Source organism: Castor canadensis, chromosome 10 (genome assembly GCF_047511655.1).
Source record: "Castor canadensis chromosome 10, mCasCan1.hap1v2, whole genome shotgun sequence".
NCBI lineage: Eukaryota > Metazoa > Chordata > Mammalia > Rodentia > Castoridae > Castor > Castor canadensis.
The window spans coordinates 12509358-12537106 of NC_133395.1; the positions used below are offsets into that span (position 1 = coordinate 12509358).

A 27749-nucleotide genomic window follows, 5' to 3' on the forward strand; every position below is an offset into this window, starting at 1 on the left:
CTCGACTGCGGTAAGTAGTTCGGTTATTCTGAAGATGATCAAGTGATTTCCAAGTGAGGTTATAACCCAAGTGAAAACCCAGCTCTCGGGCTGCAGGTGGCTCCGGTCAGTGCCACAGTAACGCATCTCCTTCCACCCCGTCCAGTTGTATTTATCGCTGGCAGTGGAATGTACAAGAAGTTCCAGCCACAGGGCAACATCATGGCAAAAGTGGTCAAGTGCATTGGCGTAAGTACTTCTGGAACGTTCTCTCAATGACACTGGGTCACCCCAGAATCGCCTTTCAACTAAATTTCAGTGAAACTTTGACTTTCCTTTCAACACATTTTCAATCTTCTCAACTATTTTGATGAATTTTAATTTAAACTATTAACTTCTTATAAAACTCACCAGGTGGAAAAGCACACGAACAGGGTGTAAAAAGAAAGAAATAGAAATGACTTTTGAGCTAAAGGTCAAGGGTCAAAGACAAGAAAATCAAAGCGACTCTTCATCTATCAAATTAGCAGGCAAGGCTTGATGCTTTTTCAGGGGGCAGTGACACAAAAATGGGGAGACTGAGTTTGACATTGTATGTCAAGGGTACTCACGATTGCAGTTCAAGGCCAGCCCAGACAAAAGTTAGTGAGATCCCCATCTCAAAACAAGCACGAACTGGCAGAGTGGCTCAAGTGGTAGAGCACCTGCCTAGCAATTGTGAGGCCCTGAGTTCAAACCCCAGCACCATGAAAAAGCACATCATGGTGGCTCATACCTGTAATCCTAGCTACTCAGGAAGTGGAGATAGGAGAAGCATGGTCCCAGCCTGGGCAAAAGTGTGAGACCTGATCTGAAAAAGAAACTAGAAGCGAAAGGACTGGTGTCTGCCAAAAAAAAAAAAATGTTCTCAAGCACTGAGAGTCAGAAATGACTTAGAAAATAAAGCTAAAAAATAATTTTTACAATGAACAGATTCACCTACTGAGAATATCATTATACTATTTATATCAGCAAAAATTTAAGTCCACACAATTACTAAAAATAGAGAAATGATAATTGAATCACAGTCCGCCTCTGGCATCATAGGGAGCCAGCAGCAGTCTTGTTTTCAAAGAACACCTGACAACAGGAATAGAGTTTGGTTTAATTTCCGTATGCATCTGCCTGAGGTGCATCAGTGCAGGCTCGTGTAGGCAGGAAGTAAAGGATGACGGGAGTCTGAGACCGTGGAATCCAATAATTTTTCTCTTTTTTATAGTCACATAACCAGGGGAAGAGTACCATTTATTATCTTTAATATATGAATAATCTCTTGGCTGAAATGCAGCCTTCAGATGACTTTCAGTCCCCAGTTGTCTCTTTACCTGGCCTATGGCATTAGATCACATGGTATATGTCGCTTGTACCTCTCCTGGTCACAAAACATTCCCTCAGTGCAGCTTTCCTACATCTAGTCCCACCAAAAAGTTTTCTCTAAGGATCAGCAGAGTGGCTCAAGCAGCAAGAATGCCTGCCCAGCAAGTGTGAGGCCCTGAGTTCAAACCCCAAAGAAACAAAATGATGGTCTGGGCGTGGTGGTGCACACCGGTAGTAACTACTCGGGAGGCTGAGGCAGGAGGATCACTTGAGTCCAGAAGTTCTGGGCTGCAGGCTGCCATGCTGATCAGGTGTCTGCCCTAAGTTTGGCATCAATATGGTGACCTCCCAGGAGTGGGGACCACCAGGTTGCCTGAGGAGCAGTAAACCAGCCCAGGTCAAGAGGGAAAAAAAATTGCAAAAAGTTTCCTCCAAAGAAAAATACGGGACCTTACCAACCATCTATCAAAATCCTTTCTTAGCAAGCAATTGACAGCTGAGTTCAAGCTGTAAGATCAACCTCAAGCTACATTGGTCATAAGAACTGTGTTGACTGGTACCTAAAGTCAACCAATGACATTGAGGAGTCATTGCCTTATGGTCCCACACACGTCCCCAGCTGCCACCCCATTATGTCCTCTTGTTGCTATGTCGTTCCAAGTGCACTTTGCTTTTCCAAACCACTTCTCCCAAACAACACTAATAATGAATCCTTGTGGCCTCTTGTTTTAGGATGAGTGAGTCAACATATTTTTCTGATCAGTGTCACCTCTGTTAAAATATGTTCAACCTTAGCTTTTATTTTTTGGTGCCAGGGACGGAACTCAGGTCCTCCACATGGTAGGCAATCGCCCCAGCAGCCACACCCCCACTCCACTTTTATTTCCTTATAAATTATTTCTGTTGTAGTGGGTTTTCAATCTTAAACTTTTTAAAACAATGCTCAAGTCAGTCATTGGAAAATTTTTCAATATATTTGGAACAATCTAGTGTGTAAGCCTAATTCTTCAAGCAGAAACATTACAAAATCTAAATATAAATCATATATTTCTGATAAAAAGCTAGCAACCAAAGACATAAATGAAATATAATCCATGGATTTTGAAGACTCAGTATGAGAAAGAGAATGTAAAAATCTGCATTAATTTTAATAGAGTACATATTTAGCTTATATTGGGGATTTAGTAAGTGAAATAAAATATGTTTAAAATGAATCCCAGGACTGGGTGTGATGGTGTATGTCTATAATCCCAGTTCTCAGAAGGTGGAAGCAAGGAGGATCATGAGTTCAAGGCTAGTCTGGGCTACATAGTGAGACACAGCCTCAACAAAACAAAACAAAAATGAATTTCACCTGTTCACTTTTACTTGTTAATTTGCCTACTGCGAAACTTGAATTGCAAACTTGCCTTGCTTTGTTTCCATTGGACACGGTTTTCTAGAGGACCTAAAGAGTGAAGTGGTGACAGTGTGGCTCTGTTTACCCTAGTTCAGACATCAAAATTGGACCGGACTGCAGTCAAATGCATTGGTTATGCCTGTCAGCACGCTCGTTATGCGAGCATACACAAATGAAAATTTTGTTTTTCACACGTAATTTTCATTAAAGGGTATTTAATGGAAATGCCTTTCCCTGATGAAGTAGCTGGTTCTGTTTTGAAATTTCATTTTTCTTTCTTCCTTCAGTTTGCCGTCAAAAACAGGTTTAGGCATCGGAGTAAGGAATTTCCCAAGAGGGAGCACTGGCTGGACTGGGCTAAAGAGAGATACGATGTAAGTAACCGGGCTTGCTACCATGTCCTGTTTCCTCCAGAAGGGATATGTAAAATAACAACGCAGCCGGGCACAGTGGTTCATGCCTGTAATCCTAGCTAGTAGGGAGGCTGAGATCAGCAGGATCATGGTTCAAGGCTAGCCTGGGCAAGTAGTTCAAGAGATCCCCATCTCCAAAATAACCAGAGCAAAATAGACTGGTTTTTGTTTGGTGTAATCTGCCATTATGTAATTATGATTATATAACTTCCACTTGAATATAGAAGAGCTAAGCGGTGGTGGTGTTGGTGGAGGGATTTACATCCAGTGGAATTTACATTTTGCAAATTAGAGTAATTGACCTCCTAGAAAGATGTTTTTGCTCATATTTTCAACAGCTTAGAAATTTTCAGTTTTCTAAAGGAGCCTTTGGTGGTGTTCTTTGGGACCGTTAATCTCCCAGTTTGTCCCTGAATCTAAAGATTTCCACAGTGGAAGGCAGCAGGCCGGAGTCCTGTAGTGACTCCAGGCTGGCTGACTCATCTCTTCCTGCAGGAGCGGCTCATCTCTCAAATCAAGATGGTGACCAGGGTGATGTTCCTATATATTCCACTCCCCATGTTCTGGGCCTTGTTTGATCAGCAGGTAAGGTTTCTGCAAATCTTCGATTAGCAAACATTTGGGGACATTACCATGTAGCAAGCCATCATGAGCAGTCAGCTCCTTAGGAAAAAAAGTTGCATTTGTGTATTTCACTTATTTGTTAGAGCACACTGAGTTTATTGGGTAAGAAGAAATTCTACAAGCTTCTTTGCACATTTCTGTTGCAAACCAATGAGGAAAAAGAGGTGTGGTAAGTAGGGTAACCTTGGGGAAGAGTTCATCAGAGCACCCAGGACTCCTGCCAATCAAAACTGAAGGCAGGTTTGTTGTCCTTACTGACCCAGCGGGGTCAAAAGGTAGATGGCCTTTGATGGGATCGTGGGATATCTGAACTGAGAGGAGCTTGATGTCTTTTTTCATGTGTATTTTTATATAAATTTTTATTAGGATATATTCATTGTACAGGGGGGATTCATAGTGACAATTCCAAACAGGTTTATATTGTACATTGTTTAGATCACCCCCCACTCCCCTCAACTTCCTCCCCACCCCCACTTAAAGCACTTGCAAGCACTTTCTTTGTTCTATGTTATGTAAGTATATGAAGTCCGTTAACCATACCTTAATCTCCTTCTTTCCCCCTCCCCCTCCCACTAATACCCCCCACACTGTACTGTTATACAGTCCTGTCTTGTGTTATTAATATTTAAGACAATGTCAATACACCAAAGTCATTCCTCTCAGACAAGACGGGTGACTTGCCACCTCACTCTTTCCCTCACAGCTGTAAGACACATACAGAATTCTTGCACCCTGACGTCAAACACTCAGTGTGTGATGCTTAGGACTCAACTGAAGTTTAAAAAGCGTGTGGGGCGCTAAGATTCCACCTCACCGCTGTTAGAACAGCCATCATCAGCAACACCACTAACAACAGGTGTTGGCGAGGATGCGGGGAAAAAGGAACCCTCTTACACTGTTGGTGGGAATGTAGACTAGTACAACCACTCTGGAAAAAAATTTGGAGGCTACTTAAAAAGCTAGACATTGATCTACCATTTGATCCAGCAATACTACTCTTGGGGATATACCCAAAAGACTGTGATACAGGTTATTCCAGAGGCACCTGCACACCCATGTTTATTGCAGCACTATTCACAATAGCCAAGTTATGGAAACAGCCAAGATGCCCCACCACTGACGAATGGATTAAGAAAATGTGGTATCTATACACAATGGAATTTTATGCAGCCATGAAGAAGAACGAAGTGTTATCATTCGCTGGTAAATGGATGGAATTGGAGAACATCATTCTGAGTGAGGTTAGCCTGGCCCAAAAGATCAAAAATCATATGTTCTCCCTCATATGTGGACATTAGGTCAAAGGCAAACACAACAAGGGAATTGGACTTTGAGCACATGATAAAAGCGAGAACACACAAGGGAGATATGAGGATAGGTAAGACACCTAAAAAATTAGCTAGCATTTGTTGCCCTTAACGCAGAGAAACTAAAGCAGATACCTTAAAAGCAACTGAGGCCAATAGGAAAAGGGGACCAGGAACTAGAGAAAAGGTGAGATCAAAAAGAATTAACCTAGAAGGTAACACACACGCACAGGAAATGAATGTGAGTCAGCTCCCTGTATAGCTATCCTTATCTCAACTAGCAAAAGCCCTTGTTCCTTCCTATTATGGCTTATATACTCTCTCTTCAACAAAATTAGAGATAAGGGCAAAATAGTTTCTGCTGGGTAGTGAGGGGGCTGGGGGAAAGGGAGGAAGTAAGGAGGTAAGGAGGCAGGGGGAAGGGGGGAGAAATGACCCAAACATTGTATGCACATATAAATAAAAGAAAACAAAATGTGTGGGGACTAGAGGTGTGGCTCAAGCAGTAGAGTATCTGCTTTGCAAACATGAAGCCCTGAGTTCAAAACCCAGTCCCCACCAAAATAAATAAATAAATAAATAAACTAAACTGGCATAAGGTCAATTCCTTAGGGCTGACAGAGTGGCTCAAGTGATAGAGCACCTGCCTAGCAAGCATGAGGCCCCAAGTTCAAAGCCCAGTACCACCAAAAACAAATAATAATTTCCTAGGGCTGGCAGAGTATCTCAAGTGGTAAGAATGCCTGCCTAGCAAGAGTAAAAACCTGAGTTCAAACTCCAGTGCTGCCAAAAAAAAAAATAATAATAATAATTTCCTAAAAATAATTATGAGCACATGTGTTATTGTTGCATAGGGAGAATTGTTGCTCGGGTAAATCGTCCCTTGAAGAGCATTTGACATACACGTTAATCTCTTTATTTGTAAACATGAGATTTAAACCTCAGAAAGACCAGGGAAGCAGCCTTGCCTGTTGGCTAGGAGCTTACTGGACTCAGACATGCACTACAAATACACCCATCACCTGGGTGGCTAAGAACTCTTAACGTCTGTGTATAAGTCATAACCACATTGCGGATCAAACTGGAGATTTTACATACAGTACTCAGAGACTGGTGTACACTAAAAACTCAGACAGGGACAGATCCCCTGGCTTCCGATGACGTCCTCCCAGAGGAACTGACAGATTCATGTGGGAACATTGTGCCTCGCCTTCCATGCAAATTTATAGTCATCCTCCACTATAAAATAGATTGATATAACTAGGCTGCCCAGATGTAAAGCCTCCACTCTTTAAAAAAAAATTTTATCATATTATTGTTGTATTGGGAATACATTGTGACATTTACAGAAGTTCTTACAGGGCTGGAGGCAGGGCTCAATAGGCAGAATGCCTGCCTAGCAAGTGTGAGGCCTTGAACTCAAGGCCTTGAGTTCAAACCCCAGGACTGCCAAGAACGAACAAACAAAAAAAGTTCTTACATTATATCATAGTTGAATTCACCCCCTCCGTCATTCTCCTTTATCTCCTCCCCCCATTCCTGGAATAGTTTCTACAGATCTCATTTTTCCATTTTCATACATGAGTACCCAATATTTCTACCATCTTCACCCTCCCACACCCTTCCTTATGTCCTCCCCTCTCCCATTGGTACCAAACCCCCAGACAGGACCTGTTTTGCCTTCCTGTTCTCTGTTTTTGTTTTGTTTTGTTTTAAAAAGACATTTTTGTTTGTTTAAGAGAGCTACACAGGGAGTTTCCTTGTGACATTTCCATGTATATATATTATAACCCAAATTGGTTCATCCCCTCTATTTTTCTCCTTTCTACCTTAGTCCCCTTCTTATGGTAGTTTTAACAGGTTTAAAAATTCTATATTCATTCTTGTATAGAGAGTACACCAACCATATTCACCTTCTTAACTTCCTTCTTTTACCCTCCCTCTCTGGTTAGTGACTTCCCCTTAACGTGACGTTTTTCATAATATTGCCTGTATTTGTACTGGACCTATATTCCACATATGAGAGAAAACATGTGACCTGTAAGCCTCTCTCTTGATAGGTCCATTTAACCCCCCCTAGACTGTCAAAGATGACTCCCCACAATCATGGTGTGCTGGTCCCGGAGGCCAGCAAATGTGGGCTGGGCTCAGTGCACACGGCTGCATTCTCCCTGCATTCACCCTGCAGGTGTCGTGCGTCCTAACAGCTCAGCAATGTGCCTTTGCCTCTCCTAAGGACAGCCCATCTCAGAGCAGGACGTTGGGCCTCCTCCCGAGAGGCTGGGGCTCTGTACACTGGGTCTCCTTGATCCACAGAAACGCACTGCTTTCTTTCTCCCTCGTATGGTAACGGACTTGGGAGGCCAAGTTGATGTTTAAGACAGCTTTGCATCCCATGACATGTCAGGCCTCTCTCCTGGTTTAGAAACTCATCAACAGTGGCTTGTAAAAAATTAAAAGCATGTTCCCTAATAAAGCCATGGGTGTATTTATCTTTAAGGGCTCCAGATGGACACTGCAAGCAACAACCATGACTGGGAGATTTGTAAGTTTGGGACATCTGGCTGACTCACCTTCCCTGCTCCCTACTACTCTGTTTTAGTCCCTTTGTCTGTCTTCTCCTTTCTTTTCTTGACACTTTTCAGTGAGATTTTTCTTCTCTTTCTAGGGAGCTATTGAAATTCAGCCGGATCAGATGCAGGTAGGAAAAATATTGATGTGGCTTTGGGACGCCCATGCCCACCTTGACATGGCACAAACGTCTTCTCTCTGCTTTACCTGCAGACTGTGAACGCCATCTTGATCGTAATCATGGTCCCCATCGTAGACGCTGTGGCATACCCTCTGATTGCAAAATGTGGCCTCAATTTCACGTAGGTGGCCAGATGGTTTGGGTTGATTGAGGCACTGTTGGTCCAGGGCTGTAGTCGGTCTGTGACCCCCCCCCACACCACCCCCTAGATGATGGAGTTTTTAAGAAAATGGATTAAAGAGATGCTTGTATGCCAAAGTTTCTGGAAATATCCTTTAGAATAAAAATACTATTACAGCAGCTTGAAAAAGCCTCAAATTCCACTCTCCTATGGAGGATTTCCTGAACCATAGTTTCTAGAAATTAAATGCAAAAATGTAAATGAGAAGCTATATTCTCTGGTCCTCCTTTTTCTCGTTCATAGTCGTGAATAACAGGGAGAGACATTTCCCAGCTCATGGGTCTCTGTCGGGAAGTTAGTTTTGTTTGTTTGGGGGGATGAGGGGGGAGGTGTGTGTCCATAGCTCATCCTGTAAGGGGCTAAGGGTCACTTTCTTCTTGTCCCCATCAGCTCCCTGAAGAAGATGACAGTTGGAATGTTCCTGGCTTCCATGGCCTTTGTGGCTGCTGGAATTGTGCAGGTGGAAATTGATGTGAGTTTTCGCTGAGTCTCCAGCTCCCTTTCCCTGTGGGTTTAAGGGGCTCGCTCAGAATCTTCTTTCTCCAGGACTGAGAGGATTTTTGGAAGCCCGGGGCTCTCCCTCTATGCAGGATGAGGCCCTGGAGCTACGGATGTGGAGGAAATGGTCAAAATCGTCCCTTCAGTTAGTGTTGGTGCACTCTGATGGTCTCTCCACAGGGAAGAGGGTGAGTGGGTGGGCTTCATTAGAAGGGGAGGTTGCATGCATAGCTCCCACTGGTGATGCAGGGGCAGTGGGATACGCTTCTGCAACTTGTTCTTTTGCAAGCTGAAATCTTTGAAGATCTCTGGTTAAGAGAAGTTCACCATTCACAAACAAGCAGCACTATAAAAACTTATAAATTCTCGAGATCGTGGCTCAAGCCTGTGATACAACTTCTGGGGAGGCAGAGATAAGGAGGATTGTGGTTCAGGGCAAAAAGTTAGTGAGCCCCCATCTCCATGAACAAGCCAGGTGTGGTGGTCACATCTGTGGTCCCAGATATGAAGGAGGCATAGATAGGAAGACTGTGGTCCAAGATCAGCTGGGCAAAAAACCATGAAACTCTACCTGAAAAATAACTAAAGCAAAAAAAAGAAAGAAAGAAAGAAAAAGACTGATGGTGTGGCAGAGCCTGCCTATCAAGCACGAGGCTCTGAGTTCAAACCCTAGGATCACCAAAAAAAAAGTGTAAAACACATTTAAGATTCAAGTAATGGTTAGTTCCTAGGCTAACCTGCACAGCTGTGCCTGCTGATGCCATTAGCCTGAGATCAGGCATTGTGTGGTGTAAAAACTAGAGTGAGGCAAGTGCTTCTCTCTCTCTCTCTCTCTCTCTCTCTCTCTCTCTCAGACACACACACACACACACACACACACACACAACTGTCTTGGTGTATGTATGTCTCCATGTCTCCTCCACGTTTCTCTTTCAATTTCTTTAATTTTTTTTGAACCCAGGACCTTGCCACTAAATTTTTTAATTGTGGTAAATATACATAACATAAAATTGGCCATCTTAACCATTTTAAGGCGTCCAGTTCAGTGGTGTGTGGCCATCACCACGGTTGACCTCCAGAACTTCTTACCTTCCCCACCCGAACCTCTGTACCATTACACAGTAACTCCCAGCCACTGGCAACCCCATTCTACTTGCTGTCTCTAAGAATTTGACTACTCCAGATACGTCATGCAAGTGGATTCATGGAAAATGTGTCCTGTGATTGGCTTGTTTTACTCACCATAATGTCCTCAAGGTTCATCCACATGGATGAACATGTTACCACAGGTAACAGGATTCCCTTCCTTTTCAAGGCTGAGTAATATTCCATTTTATGCAGACACCACGTTATGTGTTGATGGACTCTTGCGTTGCTTCCACTTCTTGGGTCCTGTGAGCAATGCTGTCATGAGCATGGTGCACTGGCTCCCTCCTGTGAATAGCTGGCTTGGTGGAAGTGAATTGTGGGTTACAGTAGACTTGGATTGCTCCAGTGGCCCCAAATTTGAAGGAGCATTGTAGAAAACAGACAAGAATGGTAGCACCTGTGCAGAGGCACAAAGACATAAAACATTTGTGAGATGGTTAAAGATTCATGCTCAGAGACGAGAAGGGGGCTTCCAGGGAAGGACATGACTTCATAACCTAGCTCCGTTGACCTGGAGGGGCTCTTTCTCTCTCGATTGCTGTGTAACCTTTTCTCTGGTGACCATGAGGTAAGTTACATCACCAGTAGCCTTAATGGGAGTGTTTGTCACTCGCCAACCACTCAGCTTTGGATGGCTGGAGAAAAAGTGCTCCAGAGCCAAGATGACAATGACCTTCAGTGTCATACTGAAGTCCTCACTTTCAATTTTCTTTTCTTCGCTCAGAAAACTCTCCCGGTCTTCCCCCAAGGAAATCAAGTCCAAATTCAAGTCTTGAATATAGGAAATAGCAGCATGACCGTATATTTTCCTGAAGAGACAGTGACAATTGACCAGTGGTCTCAAGTAAGTAGAAGTACGACCTCCCATCTTGCTGGCCTGATACCATAGCATTGAGAGGTGCTCCAGCCCGGGAGTGTCTTGTCATGCTGGCTCCAATGTGAGCCTCCCACTGGACCCTAAGTCCAGGTCACCTGGCGGCCTGTGGGAACGCAAGCTTTAATCAATAGGTCAGAGATGTCGCATATCTATGTGCTGCTACTGCTACAGGTCATCACATGTCAAACAGCAGGGAGGGCCAGTGTCCTGGTTGTGTTGTTGCATCTAGGAGTGTGCCATTGGTGTCTCCTATGCAGAAGGCACAGGCGCCGACAGACTTCCCTCCACAACAAAGAATTACCTGACCAAATGTTGTCCACAGCTCCAAGGTCAAAAAACCCTGCTGTAATGGTCACTGTTCTGGACTAGTCCTTCTTAACCTTCAGTCCCTATGGAAATCCCCTGGGGAGCTTTGAAGATTCTGATGCCTGGGTTCTAACCCAAAGATTTTGGTTCACTGCTGTCATTCCCATTTGTGGCTGGAACCTTGACTTTAGATCTTCCCAAACAAGGAACTTGAAGAGGGTTCAAAAAGTCTGACTCCTGATGCTTGGGGCAGCTTAGCACTGATTTTTACCCAAGCAGCTGCTTTTCCCTTGCTGCTGTTCTTTGTCCAATCATAGGAATAATTTCCATAAGATCTATTTCCATAAAGCAAAATAAAATTGAAAGGCTTGATGAAAAGTAGAATTCCTGTAGCTTCACGAGAGTGGGTGGGAGACTGAGATGAATATGTGCCAGTTCCCCACGAAGCATTTTTGATGTGTGCACATGATTTTGGAAATGTGGAATGTCAAATAACTTGCCGTCACAGCATCCAAAAGCACAGTGTAGAACCAGCCTCCGGTATTAACTGTGATTCCTTCCCCCATCTATAGACAGATGACTTTTTGACCATTGAGATAGACAGATTGAGAAGTATAAACATCTCTTCTCCTGGGTCATCTGTCACTGAAGTGAGTCACGAGTTCGAGCAGGGCCATCGCCACACCCTTCTAGTGTGGGCCCCCAGTGGCTACCGGGTGGTAAGTAGACAACACCTACAGCTGACCTTGCTACTGTCCTTCAGGACACATGGCTTCTTATTGGTGTGACTTGTTTTACTTCTATGTAGTGTTAATTGGATAATCCCCAATTTTTCCTTTCTTCATGAACATAGGTCATTTGACTTCCAGTAAAATTTGGTGGATGGAAAGAATTAGCATTGATTAAAATTTTTTAAAAATAACTAGCAATGTATAATGTGTGTGTACACGAGCACATGTACTCCCATGCGTGTGAGCATGCTTATGTATGCATGAGACTGGGTGTAAATCACACAGAGTACATAGGTGTATTCTCAGAGACTTTTGGAGGTAAGGTTTTAAATATATCTTTAATTATATTACTTTAAAATTTTTGCACTGAAGTAGAGCAGTCTCTGAAAAAATTTAGCAAGAGTATTAAATACAAGCAATAAAATACATACAAAACATGTGACAAAATGTAGACACCTAGACATTTAAATACACCATTCAGAACATAAGGAAGCCAGGCAGGGGTGGCTGAGCGAAATGAATTCACTGAGGACGTTCTGTCAGGGCAATCTGAGTGGTCATTTGCTTAATTAGGGAACCGGTGAGTGGCTAGGGGAATTGCTGTGGAGTAGGAGCCCTTGGAACCACTGGCAATCTAGGACCAAGAACAGTACAGGCTCAGGGCTGGTGGAGTGGCTCAAGTGGTAGAGCGCCTAGCAAGCACGAGGCCCTGAGTTCAGACCCCAGTCCCACCAAAAAACATTACAGAGACTCATATTGCCTGGAGGAAAAGCTCCTGAAGAAACAGGCTTCTCAGATGTGACAATCGTGCCCTTAGTTCTAGGGCAAGGGCCAACATTCCTGTCCTCAAAGGCTGAAAGGCTAAAGTGAACTTACTGTAATGAACTAGATATTAGAAATGTTTTCATATCACTATTTTCTCTCTCAGGTAAAGGATGGACTTAACAAGAAGCCAGAGAAAGGAGAAAATGGAATCAGGTATGAATATTTCTTTAAAACTTGTTATTAATATATGCTAATAAAAATGCTTTAAAATTAGAAAATAAATAAATACATAAAACTTAAATTATATCAGCTTCTGATGGAAGTAATGCATACCCAAATAAAGTCCAGCTGTATCAAGGTTATAAAATGAGAGATGGGGTTTGTGCTAAGAACGTAAGGCTGGTTCAGTATTAAAAAAATAATTAACCAATATAAATTATCATCTTAATGAAATAAAGAGGAAAATATATATATTTTTGGCACCAGTGGGATTTGAACTCAGCATCTCACACTTGCCAGGCAGACAGTCTACCTCCTGAGCCCTGCCCCTCCACCAGCCCTTTTTGCTTTAGTTATTTCTGGGATAAGGTCCCACGCTTATACTCAGGCTGGCCTGGATCCTATTTATGCTTCCTGCAAAACTGGAATGACAGGCAGGTGCCACCATGCCAGATTTTATTAGTTGAGATGGGATCTTGCCAACTTCCCCACCCTTCTCATGCTGGCCTGAAACCATGATCTTCCTGATATCTACTTCCTGAGTAGTTACAACTACAGGCATGAGCCACTGTATCCAGCTCTTACACATCTTATATGAAAATAAACTCAACCCCGATTATAGATTTACATGTAAATGTAAAACTATAAAGTTATTTTAAAAACATTTAAACTGAGGATGGTGGCAGACACCTGTAATCCCAGCATTTGGGGATTTTTTTGAGTCAAGAAGATGGTGTATTTAAGGTCAGCCTGGGTTTTATACACAGCAACTTACAGAACAGAATGGGCTTCATAGCCAGACCCTGTCTCAAAAAAAATCAAAAAGGAAGCAAAAAAAAGAATCATTTAAAACTCCTTGAACTTTGGTTTCTTAGATAATGACACCAAAAGCACAATTCATAAACTACATATCTGAGAAAGAGCTTGTATCCAGAATTATAAAATGCTCTCAAAACACTTCAGGATATTAGTGCAGGCAAACAGTTCCTGAATAGGACTCCTGCAGCTCAGGAAACAGAAACAAGAATTGATCGTCAGAATTATATTAAATTAAAAAGCTTCTGTACAGCAAGGAAGCAATCAACAGAGTGAAGGAACAGCCTCCAGATGAGGAGAAATTCTTTGGCACCTATACATCTGACAGAGGATTAATAACCAAAATACATAACGATCTCAAAAAAATCAGCAACAAACAGCAAGTAATCCATTCAACAAATGGAAATGATTGAAGCGAACCCTTCTCAAAAGAAGTACCAGGCTAGAGGCGTGGCTCAAGTGGCAGAGCGCCTGCCTCACAAGTGCAAAGTCCTGAGTTCAAACCCAAGTACCACCACCAAGAAAAAGTATCATTGGCCAATAAATATATGAAAAACTGCTCAATATCTTTATCCGTTGGGGAAATGCCAATCAAAATTACATCAGGCTTCCATCTCACCCTCATCAGAATGGGTAATATCAAAACAATACTGGCAAGAACGTGGAGGAAATAAACCTTTCTACACTGCTGGCGGGGTGTAAATTAGTACAGCCATTATGGAAACAGTATCTCCCTTCTTGGTGGTTCTGGGGTTTGAACTCAGGGCCTCACGCTTGCTAGGCAGGCGCTCTACCACTTGAGCCACTCTCCCAGCCCTGAAAAGTAGTTTGGCAGTTTCTAATAAAGGAAAACACACACTTAACCCTACAAGCCAGCCCTTCCTCTCCTAGCTACTGACCCTAGAGAAATGCTAACTATGTTCGCATAAAAATCTATACATAGCCAGGTAGGCCAGAGCTACTTGTCATGGTGCATGGCTGGTGTGGGAGGCCAAAGCAGGTGGGTTGAGAGTTCAAGGCCAGCCTGGGCTACATAGTAAGACCTTCTCAAAAAAAAAAAAAAGAATTATGCACAAATGTTTATAGAAGGTCTATTCTTAGTCACCAAAGACTGGAAATCAATCAAATGTCCCTCCACGTGAGAAAGTAGTACAACCACACACTGGCATACTACTCAGCAAAAATGCCCAACATTAAATGAAGTTCAAATGCATTGTGCTGTGAAAGAAGCAAGTATCAAAAACTACATATGGCGTTATAAAATTCCACTCACATGGCAGGCTGGGAAAAAAACCTGCACAGACACGGACAGATCAGTGGTTGCTGGGGTTGGGAAAGGAGGAAGGGTGGCCGCAGGCACGTGGTGTTTGGGAGGGATCTGACTGTGACAGTACCTAGGAACCTAGGCCGTGTTAAATGCCCAGGAAGCCCACTGACTAGTCACCAATTTCGTGAGAGTGAATTGGCAGGAAAATAAGGGAAGGTCTTGTATTCCAGTGACTTTCACAGTATCTGACTGAAGCTTTTACTAGTGCTGAGTAGTAAATCACAAGTCATGGAGACTGAAGTACATTACTAGGACGTGGCTATTAATTTACGGATCTGAACGGTGAAGCAATTAACCTTTGCCTTCATCTCTCCTCACCTCTACTCTGCTTCCTGCCATTAATATTGGCTCTGCTTATCTTTGCTGTTTCCATGCACTAGGTTAGTCTAAAACACAGATCCATAAACAGGATTTATAATAGGACCATATAAATACTACTCACGGTATCAGCAAAGTGAGATGAGTTTGGAAGAGAAGAAATGTTATCTCCTTGAAAACGAAAATCTTCTGAAAGTCAAGGTGAACTGGAATCCTATTATAGTCCCTAGCAGGTCAGGGGTGCCCTGTCTTGGTGGTTTTGATTCGACCAAGGCTTTCATGCACAGGTTTGTTTTTCTGTAACCCAGTTGGCCTTGTGTCAATGAGAGCACTAGCCTTTGGCCAATTCCTAAGTCCGCAGCTCTTAGTGACACTGTCTGGAGGAAATCCAGGATCCTTTCTGAAAACCAACCATTGAGTGCTCTCTATGACCTCAGGCCAACTGCTCTGCAGTCCCTCTCAGCCACTGTCCTCAGAGACTTTTCCACTGTCGGGCAGCCGAATGTCTTTCTTCCTTGGGTTCTGTGTCATCTTTCTCAGACTCTGTTCTTGTCTTCCTAAAGCCTACACCAAATACCTCAACAAGAGAAGCTGAGGTAAATTAAAAATCTGTGCAAGCCTGAAATGCGTTTTTCTCTTCTCACACAGGGTTCATTGGCCAGATGCCAGTGTTTGCTAGAGTTTTGGAGCCTTTTCTCTATTGGCTTCTGACCTGCTGGCATGTACCGTGCTGCCCCATCCCCCCCAAAAAAATTCATTGACCAGTCTTTTTAATGATTCAACTTTTCATCAAACTTCTATTTTCTTTCTCTGGCATCACCAAATTTCTGTGCAGAGTAACTAAGAATGACCATGAGTTTATTCATGTAGCCAGTACAAGGCCATTTGGTCTTTTGCACCTCTCCTCATTTTCTTTGTTCCCTTCTTACAAGATTGCTAGGGTTGCAATGACAAAGTGCCACAGACTGGGTGGCTTATTTAACAGAAATTTGTTCTCACAGTTCCCATAGCTGGAAACCCAAGATGAAGGTGCTGACAGGACTGGCTTCTTCTAAGGCCTCTCTCCTTGACTTGTAGATGGCCACCTTCTCTCTGGGTCCTCCCTCATTCTGTCTTCCTGATGAGTGTGTCTGTGTCCTGTTCTCTTCCTATGAGGAAGTCAGCCATATTGGATTGAAGTCCATCTTACTGGACTCATTTGGCCTTTTTAAGACTGTTTCTCCACATAAAATCACATTCTGAGGTTCCAAGATGTGGATTTGGAAGGATACATTTCATCCCATAACACCTTCCTTCATTTTATTTATTTTTTTTATTATTCATATGTGCATACAAGGCTTGAGTCATTTCTCCCCCCTTACCACCCACTCCGCCCCCTCCCTCTCCCCCCCACCCCCTCAATACCCAGCAGAAACTGTTTTGCCTTTATCTCTAATTTTGTTGAAGAGAGAGTATAAGCAATAATAGGAAGGAACAAGGGTTTTTGCTGGTTGAGATAAGGATAGCTGTACAGGGCATTGACTCACATTGATTTCCTGTGCGTGTGTGTTACCTTCTAGGTTAATTCTTTTTGATCTCACCTTTTCTCTAGTTCCTGGTCCCCTTCTCCTATTGGCCTCAGTTGCTTTTAAGGTATCTGCTTTAGTTTCTCTGCATTAAGGGCAACAAATGCTAGCTAGTTTTTTAGGTGTCTTACCTATCCTCACCCCTCCCTTGTGTGCTCTCGCTTTTATCATGTGCTCAAAGTCCAATCCCCTTGTTGTGTTTGCCCTTGATCTAATGTCCACATATGAGGGAGAACATACGATTTTTGGTCTTTTGGGCCAGGCTAACCTCACTCAGAATGATGTTCTCCAAATCCATCCATTTACCAGCGAATGATAACATTCGTTCTTCTTCATGGCTGCATAAAATTCCATTGTGTATAGATACCACATTTTCTTAATCCACTCGTCAGTGGTGGGGCATCTTGGCTGTTTCCATAACTTGACTATTGTGAATAGTGCCGCAATAAACATGGGTGTGCAGGTGCCTCTGGAGTAACCTGTATCACAGTCTTTTGGGTATATCCCCAAGAGTGGTATTACTGGATCAAATGGTAGATCAATGTCTAGCTTTTTAAGTAGCCTCCAAATTTTTTTCCAGAGTGGTTGTACTAGTTTACATTCCCACCAGCAGTGTAAGAGGGTTCCTTTTTCCCCACATCCTCGCCAACACCTGTTGTTGGTGGTGTTGCTAATGATGGCTATTCTAACAGGGGTGAGGTGGAATCTTAGTGTGGTTTTAATTTGCATTTCCTTTATTACTAGGGATGGTGAGCATTTTTTCATGTGTTTTTTGGCCATTTGAATTTCTTCTTTTGAGAAAGTTCTGTTTAGTTCACTTGCCCATTTCCTTATTTGTTCATTAGTTTTGGGAGAATTTAGTTTTTTAAGTTCCCTATATATTCTGGTTATCAGTCCTTTGTCTGATGTGTAGCTGGCAAATATTTTCTCCCACTCTGTGGGTGTTCTCTTCAGTTTAGAGACCATTTCTTTTGATGAACAGAAGCTTTTTAGCTTTATGAGGTCCCATTTATCTAGCTATCTCTTAGTTGCTGTGCTGCTGGGGTTCCGTTGAGAAAGTTCTTACCTATACCTACTAACTCCAGAGTATTTCCTACTCTTTCCTGTACCAACTTTAGAGTTTGGGGTCTGATATTAAGATGATTGATCCATTTTGAGTTAATCTTGGTATAGGGTGATATACATGGATCTAGTTTCAGTTTTTTGCAGACTGCTAGCCAGTTTTCCCAGCAGTTTTTGTTGAGGAGGCTGCAACACCTTCCTTTAGATCTTGGGGATTGTCCCTCTGTCCTGCCCATCTGCCATGCATACTCATCCCTGGTTCACCTGGAAGGAAAGTGCTGTGATCTTCACCTCTCCTTTCTTGGCCTTTGTGTATGCGTGTAAGCTGGAAGCACCTCTGAGGTTCCTTTTTGCCTTGGAAAGTGGTTTCCACTGTTCTGATTGCTTCAGAAATGTGCCCTAACTTGAGGAACCCTGGGCAATTTGTGCTACCCTTTCTTGTTCTGGGGTTTAAAAAAACTTAATTAAAAAAAGTCTGATAAAATCTTGGAGAAGAAGAGAGACAAATGAGATTAGCAACGCACTACTCCCACCCATCCATGTGGTGTCTGTGGTAAAAGCTAGTTTGGGGTCTTGGGGACATGGCTCAGGGGGTACGTACACCACAAGGCCCTGAGTTAGATCCCCAGTACCATACACACACAAAAAAGTGAAAAGATAATCACAAAATTATCCCTGTTAACTGCCAACAGCAAATCCTGAAGGATCAAAGAGTTTATCATTTCAATAATACCTAGCAACAACATATTAAAAAAGAGGAAGTTCTTGAAAACAAGTGTCAGAAGTCATTTTTTTTTTGTAGTGCTGGGATCTGAACTCAGGGCTTTCACCTTGAGCTACTCCACCAGCCCTTTTTTGTGAAGGGTTTTTTCAAAATAGGGTCTCTCAAACTATTTGCCCTGGCTGGCTTTGAACCACGGTCCTCTTGATCTCTGCCTCCTGAGTAGCTAGGATTACAGGCGTGAGCCACCGGTGCTGGGCAGAAGTAATTAATAAACAGAAAAACTTCAAGAATTTCAGAAAGTCAGACTTCTGAGTAATATGTGAGTTAACATACAAAATTTTAAGCAAGTGGATTCCTTTTGATCACAGGGTATCAGTTAGTTACAAGATTTAAATGATTACCATACATAGAACTTTTGAAATAAAATGGCAGTATGTTTAGTCGAAAATGGTTTGGGCCAGGCGCCAGTGGCTCACATCTGTAATCCTAGCTACTTGGGAGGCTGAGACGCCTGTCTCCAAAAATAACCATAGCAAAAATGGACTGGAGGTGTGGCTCAAATGATAGAATGCCTGCTTTGCAAGTGCAAAGCCCTGAGTTCAAATCCCAGTCCCACCAAAAAGAATTGGTTGAGAATTTGACATTATTCTTTCTCATGTGTTTTGAACATTACATGTGGTTACTTATTCCATATATCTATAAACAATGTGTTGTTTGGTATGTTTTTAAACTTGATATAAGTTATTGCCCTGTGTATTTGTCATTCTGCAATATTGTAAACAAGATGACAAAGCATATAATTGCAATATTTTGCCATATTGCCTATGCTTCTCTTGCTCAATTTGCCATAATCCACTATTCCATTCCATTGGTGCACCACAACTTATTTACCAATTATTTTCCTGGTCAAGGAAATTTAGATTAGTCCCATTTTTCCAAAACAAAGCTACAATCCATTCTTGCCTGTTTCTTTGTTCAGATGTAGGAAGTTCCTCTAGGGAGGTGGTCTTTAAACTGTTGATCACATTTAATAATATTTTGAGCCTGTACCATGTATGAATATGGTATTTTTAATAAATTATATATAATAGTTAATATGTATATTATACATATAAACTTCTATATCAAAAAAACAGCACAAAGTTGATGAAACATGAGCACATATTTTAGGCCACATATTAAAGTTTAAATTGTTCTTTCCCGGACTTAGGTATACACTGTTATTACTTCTGTTCTCTAAATTGGATAATCTCTATAAGCCTTCACTCACCTACTTAGTACAAAAAGTCAACCATTCTTATTTTGGGCTGTACCCTTCTCATCCCAAGGGTACCACTAGTGTAGCCCGAAACACTAACAAGCAACCCCTCACCATCTCTTCTTGCTGTTAGCCACCTGTGGGTCCTAGGCAGGCAAGAAGTTCACCCAGTTCCATGCGAGGCTTAGGTAGGCCTGGAGGGCTTGCCAAAGTGGAAGTCTGGGGATCTAGGGCCCAGGCATATTGGGTGTCCAATTCTTGCTGCATTCTAACAGGCACTGGTCCCTGTCACTCCAGAGCCAAACAGGTCTCTACCATCTAAGGGAAGTTCCTTAACACTGTCTCTTCTCGCTGGGTTAGCACTTCTTCCTCTGCAATCCTTAAAGCCCTTCCCTGCCCCGGCTCTTGGAGGTAACAAAAATGACAGGCCTTCCTCCTCACCCCTGCTTGGAGCTGTCTTCTAGCAGCTGCACAACTTCTGGTTTGGGGCCTTTACCTCTTTGACACTGAAACTTTGGAGCAAGGACCACAAAGGCACGCTGCCTTCCGAAGAGGAAGGGATCCATACCTGGCTCAGTGCCTTCTTAGTATCAGTAATCAGGTTGCACTTACAATGTACTTAGAACAGTGCATGTCATGCATAAATCCTGTACTAAATGACTTCTTCCGGGGAGGTTTTCATGAGTGGGGAGGCAAGGCACACCTAAGGTTGCTGACTTTCTGCTTTTAGACTAGGGATTTTCTGTAAGCATCTTCAGTGCCCTCGAAAAGGGGAAAAGATCCCAACAACCAGGCGCAACTGTGGCCTAAGTCATTCCACAGTTCAGTCATAAGGCAGATGGCTTTCTGTTTCAGATTTGTAAACACTTTGATGGGGACGATGAGCGTGGAAATGAGTGGGAAAGTGTATGAAAACATCGCCAGTCGTGATGCCACCGAGTACCAGTTCTTCCCTTCCGGCACGTAAGTACCTCTCCGGGATGCTGCTCCAAAATTCAAAGATTTTAACTTAAAAACTCCACTGAGGCTTTTAATACCAAAAGTGTTAACCTCTGTAATTCTTTCTTTTACTAGAAAAAGCTTTACAATAAACTCAACGGAGATTGCACAAGAGTGTCCACGTGACTTCCAATCTTCCAACCTTGACTTTGGCAGTGCTTACACCTATGTAGTCCGAAGGGAGGTTAGTAAGGGTCCCTCGAATCAGACCTTAGCCTCAGAGTGTTCACGTGACTCCTCACACACACCTGGGACGTGCTCAGGATTTAACTAGAGAAGCATTAGATCCCACGGCTTACTGCTAATTCTTTAATTTACTATTGACTTACAGTGAGAGTAGAATAAAACTCAGCAGGCTGATTGATACTGACTAAAAGTTCATGTTGACCAGGAGCGTTTGCTTCTTTACAGACTATTAACATGGACTTAGGAACTTACAGTTCAGCTGGCAGAGTGGCTCAAGTGGTAGAGCACCTGCCTAGCAAGCATGAAGCCCTGAGTTCAAACCCCAGTATCACCAAAAAAAAGAAAAAATAGAAACTTATAGTTCAAAGACATGGCTATGTTTTAAACAAACTGAACTTCCAATCCACTCTTATTTAAAAGGAAACTACCAGGTGGGTATGGTGGAGTATGCCTGTTATCCCAGCACTTAGAGGGCTAAGGCAGGAGGATCACAAGGTCAAGACTCGTGTGGGTTACATAGCCGAGATCCTGTCAAAAAAAGAAAAAAGAAAGAAAAGGAAACTACTAGTGAAAGTTTTCAACTCTGAACCAAGGCCATCCCCTCACAAGTACAAAGGCACTGTTACATTTAACATTAGATTTTAAATGTGTACTTCGTAAGTAAGTACCTGAAGTCACCCAAAAGGTCAAACTCAATTTGCCTGTTTGAACAATTGTTATTCTAGAAGTTCTCTCCACTTCGATTTCAACTTCCTCCTTTTGCCTTAACGGTTTAGGGAAATGGCTGCCTAGAAGTGAAGCACTTTGAAGACATTCCACCGAACACTGTTAGCATGGCTCTGCAAATCCCACAGTATTTCCTTCTCACCTGTGGCGAGGTGGTCTTCTCTATCACGGGACTGGAGTTCTCATATTCCCAGGTTTCTTGTTCATTGTGTTTATCACCCCTGCGCTATCCCCTGCCTTCAGAAAATGCTGCTAGAACTTGATCTAAATCTGGGATAGCTATACTTTTATAGCTTTAAAAAATTCTAGCAGGCACCAGTGGTTCACATCTGTAATTCTAGCTCCTTGGGAGGCTGAAATCAAGAGGATCGCAATTTGAGGCCAGCTTAGGCAAATAGTTCCTAAGACCCCATCTCCAAAATAACCAGAGCAAAATGAACTGGAAGTGTGGTGCAAGCAATAGAGCATCTGCTTTCAAGCACCAAGCCCTGAGTCCAAACCCCAATCTCACCAAAAAAAAAAAAATTCTGGAAAGTGTTATGGTATCTCTCACAGTACAAGGTCTCTGAGTTCAAGATCTTTACTGAGTACGAATCCTGCGGTGTTAGCATTGTGAGTGCTCCTATCCACGTGTGTCTGGACGCCCACGGTCACGCTAGCTACCAGGGTCACAGTATAGATCGTGCATTTCATAGCAACTAATGCCACCAGCTACTCATAAAAGTGCTCATTCATGGGTCTGTGTTCTTGTCATATTTAAGGTTCCATTGGGGTCTCTTTGTAGCTCCCAGTAACCACATTAAATAAGTCCTAGCTTTAAGAACAAGTATAGGAATGGCAGAGTGGCTCAGGTGGTAAGAGCACCTGCCTAGCAAGCATGAGGCCCTGAGTTCAAACCCCAGTATTGCCAAAAAACAAATAAAAGACACCAGCAAGCTTAAAAAAATATGTATTGCTTTAAAGTATAGTAGATGAATGAGGCAAATGTTGACATCCAAATTAGAGCCTAATTTCTGAACTATTTTGTCAAAACTAGAATTACAGTTATTGTGCCCCACAATCTCTAGTGCCTTCTTTTATTGTAGTAAAGACAGTCATGATGAGCTGGATAATTTCTTTCTGTGATGACTGCACAGTCTAAAGGGTTGATCATAGTCCAGGTGACAAGAGTTTGAGGTAGGGAAGGCACAGAAGAGCTAGCCTGCAGCCCAGAGAGCCATCTCCATATGGTAAAGAATACACAATGGATGGCTTTGCTTGGAAACTCTTTTGAGAAACAGGGTGGACTAAGTGAACCACTTGTAGGCAAAAGTGTGAAGAGTGAAGCACAGAGATGCCTGCTTTGGGTTCCTGTTACCCAAGTGACTCCTCTTTCATATTTAAATGAACTTGGCCTTTACTGCACACTCTCAGGGTAGACTGTCTGGAGAAGTGAGGGGAGAGCTATGCCCTGCTCCGAGGCAGAGATCTGGACGCTCATTCACTTTGCTTTGCTTCCTCAGGCTCCATCCAACATGAAGTCAGTGCTTCAAGCAGGGTGGCTGCTGACGGTGGCTTTTGGTAACATCATCGTGCTTATTGTGGCAGGAGCAGGCCAGATCAGTAAACAGGTACGGGGCGGAAAGGAGATTGGAGGTGCCTCTCTCCTACCCATGAATGGTCATTGCCACAACCCTCCCCGATGTCTAGAAACAAGTGGTCATTGGCTAATGACCAGATCCAGTTGCCAGCGCAACCACACAGGGCTGTTACCAATAGCTTCATAGCAAAGTGTATCACGCAGTTGGAAACTGACAAGTTAAGTGAGCAGACTGAGTTCTAGTATGTACACCCTAGGATGTGCTGCTATCAAAGGAAGCATCTTTCTTAACTTCAGTGAGTGTAGCTTAAGAGCCCTAAATCAAGATGTGATATCTAGAAACATCCATCATACCTGAAGTTAAAATCATTTTCCAGCTAAAACAAAATGAGGGCTTTTCCCAAGCACTACAGCACATCAGGAACACCTGATATTTGTCTTTACCTCAACATTTTCATTACTTCTGCATCAAGACCCACCAAAGCGTATGCTAATGCTGGGGGTGGGTGAGTGTCTGCAAGGGATGATACAGGTCTTAGCTTGGTGAACCTCAGCACATTCTTTTTCCTGTTGGATACAGTTTGGCGTTCTCTTGGTCCCCATCCTCAGGCCCCTACCATGTATTTTAAGGCTTGGATGTTTCAGGAATTTTTTTTCTCATCTTCTCATAGTCTTGTTTTTCTGTACCCTGATGCTGTTAGAAAAATGTTACCTGTTACCCAGGCATTTGAGAAAAGCTAGCCAGTCTATCTCTGTATTTATTGCCTGCCAGATTTCTGTAACAACCTAATTTCAAAGCATCTTCCACCTAGTCATAGTGAGAAAATATGCATACATATTAATATGACTTGTCTTTGTTTTTTTCTTGCTCCAACGCTGATCCCTTCGTAGTGGGCTGAGTATATACTATTTGCAGCATTGCTTCTGGTCGTCTGTGTAATATTTGCCATCATGGCTCAATTCTACACTTACGTCAACCCAGCAGAGATTGAAGCTCAGTTTGATGAGGATGAAAAGAAAAAGAAGGCAGGAGAGAGTAACCTGTATTCTAATTTGGAGCCTGTCTCACAGACAAAGATGTGAAGGTCAAGAAGCAAGGGAAGGAGGGACCGGACCTCTGTCCCTAGGAAGCAGGACACTCTATGTGCCCGCAATGGGGAACACTTCAGAATTGTGACCCAAACCAAGAAATCAATCTTCTCAGCGGCCAGCAATGAATCTAAAACTCTAGAGAAAGTCTTTTTAAGTCTTATTTAAAACAAATATACACACACACTTAACATTGACAGCATACCTTGCATTTAACTCCTCTCCTTCCATACAAATGCACTTAGTTTGGAAGAACTTAATTTTGAAAGGGTTCCGTGTTGTTTCTGTCCTAACACTCTTATGAACACAATGTTCACAGTGCCCAAAGTGTACTTACACTAAATACAGGTTTTATAATGGTATTCCTAAGTACCAGCAAGTATGAACTTATAACTTAACCTTTTTTGGGGGGGGGGATTATTTTATTTCCCTAGTCCCTACCTCTTTGTAAATTATGTATAACTAAAAAGACTGCTCAAATGAAGACCAGTAGTGATTTTTGAGGTTTCACTGGTATGAAATAAATCCTGTTCTTAAGAATTAGTGTTCGTTTGTCTTTCAGTAGGGTAAGAAATCTTTCACATGCTATCTGGTTATACAAGTAATATATGCTCATTAAAATTTCATCAGACGTTAATAAAAGCAATAAAAAATGTTCTTTAGGTAAATTCCAGGGACATGAAACATCAAGGTTTGTTTCTTCTTGGTCCTATTTTTTCCTGGGAAAATAGTCTGTATCTTTTCTACTAGTATCTTTCTATGAGCACAGGAGTGAACATGTCAAACTGTTTTCCTCAATATGGATGAGCGTCTTTCTAATTGAAGTAACAATTCTCCAAAACATTGTAAACCTTCAATGCCTAGTTCATCCTATATAATCATCCCAACTATCAGAACCAGAATGATTTAACTTTGGCATTCCCACGCAAACAAGTGATAATCTAGACAAACTTGTCAACAGCTCTGAAGATTGACACAGGCTCCCAGATGAAGAGGGACAGTCTGGGTCATGCTCAAGCTTGTTGTTGCATGGAGAGGGTGTATTGATTCACGGAGTGAGAAACGCAGGGTGACTGTCAAATCTTACTCAACACCTTCTCAGCCTGAGAATCAAGTCTTCATCCCTTAACGAGGGACCGTGGGGACACATTGATGTCTCTCCACATACTCTGATCTAACCAATATTGAACATCTTCGTTCTCATTCTCAGGTCAAAGGACAAGAAAATCAGATCCTGACACATTCTCTGCCTATCACCCCACTCTCTTCTCCTCATTTTCCACTTTCTGCAGAGTTCTGCTGTCACCCCTTCCAGCCACATTAGTTTGTTGTCCTGCTCTGAGCTCCCATAACACACCAGAACATTCCCAGAGCTCCGTGTACAGTAACAGTCTAGCTTGCCCTAGACTGAAAGCTCTGTGTGTATCTTGTTCACCTGTCTCCAGAACATGGTAGTCTTCTATTTGTTAGATAAATATTTTAAACATCTTGGGGCTATGAGAAGTGAGATGAAAGAGAGAACTGAACAAATAATTGGAATTTAATCAGAGCATGATTTTAATGAGCCTAATAACAAACTCAAGCAAGAAAGACTAGATACAAGGAGACACTAACTCTATCTCTCTGGCAGTTCATATCCCCAATTTTCCTCGTGTACCTTTGATGGGGGAATAACCCCTAAAGGATCTTCTTCAGCTTTTGATGGACATGAGGGGGCTCAGAGGGGAGCTTGGGCACCTTGCCATGAGGGTTACTGTTCAGAGTCATTCTGCCTCTGGCTCTTGTTTAACTACTCCTTCCAAGACACAGATGCTTGCATGGATGATCTATTCACAGGACCTTGGATAATGGCAATTGCCATGGGACAGGGGTGGCCAAGGGGAACACATGAGGCTATATCAATAACTTCTGCTCTTCTGCCCTCTTCTCCTGACTTTACATCTTTCTCTAAACTCCATGCTGAGCTGCGTTCCCACTGATCAGAGTCCACTGGCTGGTGGTAGGAATGGTACATGGGTTGAGGAGGGAAGCCGGTGGAACAAATTCCATAGCTTATACACAAAATCTACAAAATTTTCTAAAGTGGTTACAGCAAACCTATGGATCTTTTTCATGTCATTTTGTTTTGTTCTGCTTCCACGTGATCCAACTTTTTTTTTCTACATTATGGACGTTATGTATCTCAAGGTATTAACATATTTATTTTACTTCAAAGTCTCCTTTAGACTGTATAAAAGTACTTCAGCAAATGTATGTTCAAGTTTGACTTTTGATGACTTTTAGTCATCGATTTTATTGTACATTCTAGAAAACACTTTTTTTTTTTTTTGACAGTACTGGGGTTTGAACTCAGGAGCCTCACACTTGCTAGACAGGTACTATACCACTTAAGTCACACACCCCAGCCCGAATTTTTTGTATTCTTGTTTTTTAATTGTAAACAATAGTTCTTGACATGTACAGAACATCAGGTATGGGAACATAGCATGCTCAACACTCTCCTGAATTACGTGTCCACGCATGCAGTCCAGCCACAGCACCACCACGTGGGTTATTCTTATTCCACAGAAGGGAAAGCAGGCGCAGGGAAGGAGGTAGCCTTCCCAGGGACCCCACGGTCTGCTCCAGAGCACAGACACTCACCAGCTGCCTCTCTCCTCCAGTGTTTAATCCATGGCATGGCATACTTTGATCTTCATCCTTCTAACAACAAAGGGGAAGGTTTTATGACCTTCATTTTAGAGATAGGGAAACTGAAGGGTAGTTTGCCCAAGACCCTATAGCCAGCAACTGGCTGAGCCAGGACTTGAACCCAAGTAGGTCTGAGCCAAGAATAAGACCTCTTACCATTAGGCTGTCATGTCTCCTTTCACATAACAGAAAGCAAACCTGTGACAGCTGAGGCCATGAAAGTGGAACACTAGGGCAAGGCAAAGAGGATGCTGGGGGGCCTCAGAGACCACCATCCACCTGAGTCCCAGGATGGACTCCCAGAGGGGCCATGTGTAGAGAGGTGAGGCTGGGAGTCCTGACTCCAAGGACAGTCCAGGAAAATGGGGCTCGTGTGGAACAGGTACCCTTCTGAAGGCACCATATCCCCACTCCTGATGGGCCTAACTGGTAAACATCCCCATCATCAAGGGAGGTCCCAGCTGGTGACTTCTCCAACAAGGCTGGTGACTAGCTCTGAGCTCTCCATGCAGAGGGCCGTGTGGCAACCGGAGGGACAGCAGCTGGGTGAGGAGGACAAGACCACAAGAGGAAAGTGGCCGGTGACAGTGCTGGAGAAGAAAGGGAGGCCATCAGGTCGCAGGCCTCCAGCACATGACAACAGGAAATGTTTGGGCTCTTTCGTCTATTTATTCTTTAAATGGTGGTCAGATACACAGAAGAGAAAAAGGATCATTTTTAAGTGTACAATAGGTCAGTGACATTATTCACGTCTCTGTCTTCAGGACTCCTCATCCTGCGGAACTGAAATTGTACCCATTAAACTCTCGCTCCCATTCCCCTCCTCCTAGAGACCCGAGGATGGGAGAAACAA

General features: G+C 42.8%; 1 protein-coding gene and 1 non-coding gene across 4 annotated transcripts in view; both read left to right on the plus strand.

The window, feature by feature from the left end:
- Positions 1 to 24873, plus strand: part of Slc15a1 (solute carrier family 15 member 1) — a 50711-nt gene extending 25838 nt beyond the window's left edge. For all 3 annotated transcript variants that reach the window (XM_074043092.1, XM_074043095.1, XM_074043093.1), the window contains 15 exons: positions 146 to 228; positions 3022 to 3108; positions 3643 to 3732; positions 7579 to 7623; positions 7747 to 7779; positions 7863 to 7951; positions 8402 to 8483; positions 10383 to 10502; positions 11414 to 11560; positions 12501 to 12550; positions 20482 to 20589; positions 20701 to 20809; positions 21588 to 21731; positions 23040 to 23147; positions 24008 to 24873. In XM_074043092.1, the coding sequence (XP_073899193.1) occupies positions 146 to 228; positions 3022 to 3108; positions 3643 to 3732; positions 7579 to 7623; positions 7747 to 7779; positions 7863 to 7951; positions 8402 to 8483; positions 10383 to 10502; positions 11414 to 11560; positions 12501 to 12550; positions 20482 to 20589; positions 20701 to 20809; positions 21588 to 21731; positions 23040 to 23147; positions 24008 to 24199 (1487 nt within the window). In that variant the 3' untranslated portion in view covers positions 24200 to 24873. The remainder of the gene's footprint in view (positions 1 to 145; positions 229 to 3021; positions 3109 to 3642; positions 3733 to 7578; positions 7624 to 7746; positions 7780 to 7862; positions 7952 to 8401; positions 8484 to 10382; positions 10503 to 11413; positions 11561 to 12500; positions 12551 to 20481; positions 20590 to 20700; positions 20810 to 21587; positions 21732 to 23039; positions 23148 to 24007) is intronic.
- Positions 22374 to 22447, plus strand: Trnaa-agc (transfer RNA alanine (anticodon AGC)). The gene has a single exon. It is a non-coding gene; the product is annotated as a tRNA-Ala (tRNA).
- Positions 24874 to 27749: the final 2876 nt, after the last annotated feature.